Source organism: Trypanosoma cruzi, genomic scaffold, assembly GCF_000209065.1.
Source record: "Trypanosoma cruzi strain CL Brener 1047053512861 genomic scaffold, whole genome shotgun sequence".
NCBI lineage: Eukaryota > Euglenozoa > Kinetoplastea > Trypanosomatida > Trypanosomatidae > Trypanosoma > Trypanosoma cruzi.
Genome location: NW_001849453.1, coordinates 134,364 through 138,094, shown reverse-complemented (window position 1 = coordinate 138,094; position 3,731 = coordinate 134,364). Strand labels below are relative to the sequence as shown.

Here is a 3,731-nt window from a genome sequence, read left to right as displayed (position 1 = left end):
CCATCTGCATCTCCGCCGCTTCAAGGTTCGGTTTGGACAAAAATTCACTGTACGGCATCACCCTGGCGCGCCGAAAGTACTTCTCCATGTCCGAGTGAATCTCCCCACTTGCCTCCTTTGCCGTGGCGCCTACTTTGGTGGTCCACCCGTGCGCCATGAGTGGTCCTACCGTAAAAAAAGACTGCAGTCGCAACAGGCGGTACGCATTTCGCAGCAGCAATTCGCCCCGCGGCAAGTCAATACCATACTCCTGCAGGAACATCAGCCGCTCGTCCCGCGAGGCCAACTGAGAGGTTTGCTCTTCCAAAGAAGCAGACACACGACATGTTCGTTCGGTACCAAATTTTTCTTCGACTTGCGTAGCAAATTTGTTCCCCGTCACCACACTTGCTTCATCCATATTGAGCACAAACAGCATTGGTTTCGCAGAGAGCAACTGATACTGCTGCAGCCACTGCCGCTCCTCCTCTGTTTTCAGCTTCATGTATGAGACAGGTTTGCCGTCCTGCAGCCACGACACAACACGTTGACAAAATTCCAACGCCGCATCACCCGCCCTTCGTGTTTTACGGTTTTTGTGGAGTAACTTCTCCATCGCCTCCAGGTCGGCAAGCACAAGCTCATTCACAATGATGCTGATGTCATCCAGCGGTGTTGGGGCGTCAAAGCCGTCCCTGGCACTCTCAAAGCAGCGCACCATATGCAGCAGGATTGTGCATGGTCGAATGTCGGCAAGAAATTTGTTTCCAAGACCGGCCCCTTTGGAAGCGCCCTCAATGAGACCGGCGACGTCCGCAAGATCAATTTCCACATCCACAATCCTCTGCGCCCCTACGAAGGCGGCGAGTCGGCGGAGTCGATCGTCCACAACTGGCACCCTCGCCAGATTTGCGTTAATCGTGCAGAATGGGAAGTTGCCCGTTTTCGCCTGTTGACTGCAAGTAAGGGCGTTGAAGAGTGTAGACTTCCCAACATTTGGGAGACCAATAATGCCGGCACCGCGGCGTCGCAAGAGGAGCAGGCACGCATGGAGCATAACGCAACCACGTCCAAGGCCTCTCTCTGCGTGTGTCTCGCTCACTCTATTCTTTTGTTTTTGCATGTATGCATGTGTGTGCATCACATCCAGCATCGTGGTGGCAATGACAGGAGAGGAAAAAAAAAATGGAAAGAAACGAGGGTGTAAAGAACATACCTCATGCATTACACGCATGCATGCACACAACACGGCAGATGCGCTAAACGCTACCGCTTCGCCACACACACACACACACTCACCGCTGACCGCGTAAAATTACATATTGATGCATGTCGCTTTTATAAATAAAGATGCAGATGTTATTATCTAATTCTCCCTTAGCGTGAATGTTGTGCTGGTCTGAAGAAAGCGTGGACGGTCCCTTTCTTTCTCTCTCTCTCCTTCCCTCCCTCCTCCTCCTGTTGTTTCCTTTTCGTTGTTGATATTTCCATCAATCCATATTTCCTTTAGCATATACTACGCATACTGACTTGTTGCCTTGGCTGCACGTCTCATTCGAGCGCAAGGATGAGGTCGTCCGGCTCCTCACCATCATGAGCCACCTCTTCCAAAGGACTCTGCAACAAAGTCTTATTCCACAGACGAACATCCTTGTCGATCTTCAGTGATCGCCGGTACGTCTGCCACGCCTCTGCCTCCCCAACGCTGCAAGTGCGCCCAAGCCACAAAAACACACGATGACGCCATGACGTCGTGGCGGCGGCGGCGGTGGCAGGAACCACAACCGCGTAGCAACCATCCGGCTCCATGTCTGCAACGTCTAATATGTCCGTAAGCGGAGGACCGGTAAAAGGATAGGCGTATATCTCCACTTCACCTCCCAAGGAGTTGGAACGCGCTGTCGACGGTATTGAGGATTTCGTCTTGCGTGGCAATGAAGTCTTCGCACTTGCAGCAGCCGACTTTGTTGTTGTTGTTGCTGGTGTTACTAACGGCGGTGTAGGTAACGGCTGCACCAATGGCAGCAAATCCATCGCCGCAGTGTTGGCGGCAGCAACACGTGAGGAAGGTGCAGCTATTGAAAAGCTCGTATGAGCAGTGAGGGGGGCATTATTTGTGGTATTGGTGGGGTTAGCAGCATTCACAACAACAGAACTTGTCCCGGCATTATTCCTGCCACTACCACCTTTATATGAAGACAACCGTGGTGTGCTAGCAGAAGACACTAATTTGGAGAGACGTCTTCTTTCCTCCTCTCGCATGCGCTTACGGCTTTGAGAAGTTAAATTTACACGTTGTTCCTCCGCAAGATAAGTGGAAAGTCGAAAAACCAAATCATCACGGGCAAGCAATTTGTTCCAGCACTGCACCTGCCCCTGCACCACATTTGGATATCGAGTCCCACCGGATGCCCGACACGTTTGACTAAATACGCCTTCGTTAATGACACGACCCAAATCCCTCAATTCCCACAAGCACTGCGTCGGCTGCTCAACCGGTGGCATAGGGGTAAACGTGATCACCTCTCCCTTGTTATTTGTACTTCGCTTCTTCTGTCCTTGGTAAAAGCTGTACTTGATGAAGGCGTCCCAGTCCACTCTGGCTTCCTGCCATACGATCGCGTCGCAGTCCGAGCCAGCAAAAAAGTACGATTTTATTGGCATCACACGATCTTCACTCCGTGAGCCGCGGTCTCCCAGTAGGATACCATAACTCAGTCTTGGGTCCACCGTGTAGCTCTCATCGGTTCCGTGAACAACATGCACAAACGGATTGACGATCTGCGAGTCGTCATCTTGGCTCCTCTGGGACCCACGGAACGTCAATGCAAGACGGAATGAGAAAGGAAAAAGGTACTCCATGTACGGGACATATGCATATATCTTGTTAAAGACAGGAGTGGACAACTGATTCTCCCATAACAGCAAATTCACGTAAAATCCGGTGTTTGGGCTACACACTTGACGTTTTGAACGAACAAATTCAAATGCCCTGTCATAGCAAATACCCTGATGCCACATGACGTAGGCAATGACAAATGAACAAGAACGGGATACACCCTGGTGGCAATGAATAAATGTCTTTCCCCCTTTTAACCGTGCTTCCTCAACAAAGCGGATGACAACGGGAAAAAGTGAGAAAATAGGTTCATCCGGGGAGTCGCTTAGATAAAGTCCTAGATACCGAAAGATATCACTATGGACATTTCCCATAGAAAAAGCAACGGTGTTTACAACATTGGTAATGCCCTTTGCTAAAAGTTGGATGCGGTCTCCTGCGGCCTCCTCACCGCCCACAAATAACCATGGGAGTACCTCGGTGGCCTCCGGTGCCGCAGCCCTCAACTTCTTCACCCGCTCCTCTGTCATGCGAATCTCATCATTCTCGAGACTCAACTCTGTGGCGCACCGCCTATTCAGTGTTTCGTTTAGGTGTAAATTGGCAATGACAGGCAATAGCGTCGAGCCTACGGTGGCAGTCGTTGTCCGGGTGGAGGTGGCATTCGATACCGATGAGGCTCCCTCGAGTTGTGTCAACCGTGGTGTTTGTGCAGTGGACTGTCGCGGGGCATTCAGCGGCATATCCACCGCCCTCTGCCGTGCCGCTTCTGCCGCAAAACGTAGGCGGGGTATCTCCAATACAGGAGGTCCCTGCGCGCTGGATGGAGACGCAACACCGGCCCGAGATTGCATAGTTGCCTGCTGGTAAATGGAAGAGGAGTTGTTCGTGGTGGTGGTGTTTAACATCCCAC

At 51.5% G+C, this 3,731-nt stretch overlaps 2 protein-coding genes across 2 annotated transcripts, besides 2 other annotated features; both read right to left on the bottom strand.

The window, feature by feature from the left end:
* On the bottom strand, window positions 1-1,213 carry Tc00.1047053509321.19 (GTP-binding protein, putative; the record flags this gene model as incomplete). Its single annotated transcript, XM_798023.1, has 1 exon — window positions 1-1,213. A coding segment is annotated over one exon (1,213 nt), but the record flags the coding sequence as incomplete, so codon positions are not given.
* Window positions 1-3,731: a sequence feature (heterozygous, non-Esmeraldo-like haplotype).
* Window positions 1,398-1,453: a repeat region.
* Tc00.1047053509321.10 (hypothetical protein, conserved) lies at window positions 1,531-3,731 on the bottom strand (the record flags this gene model as incomplete). The annotated part of the gene is made up of 1 exon (XM_798022.1): window positions 1,531-3,731. A coding segment is annotated over one exon (2,201 nt), but the record flags the coding sequence as incomplete, so codon positions are not given.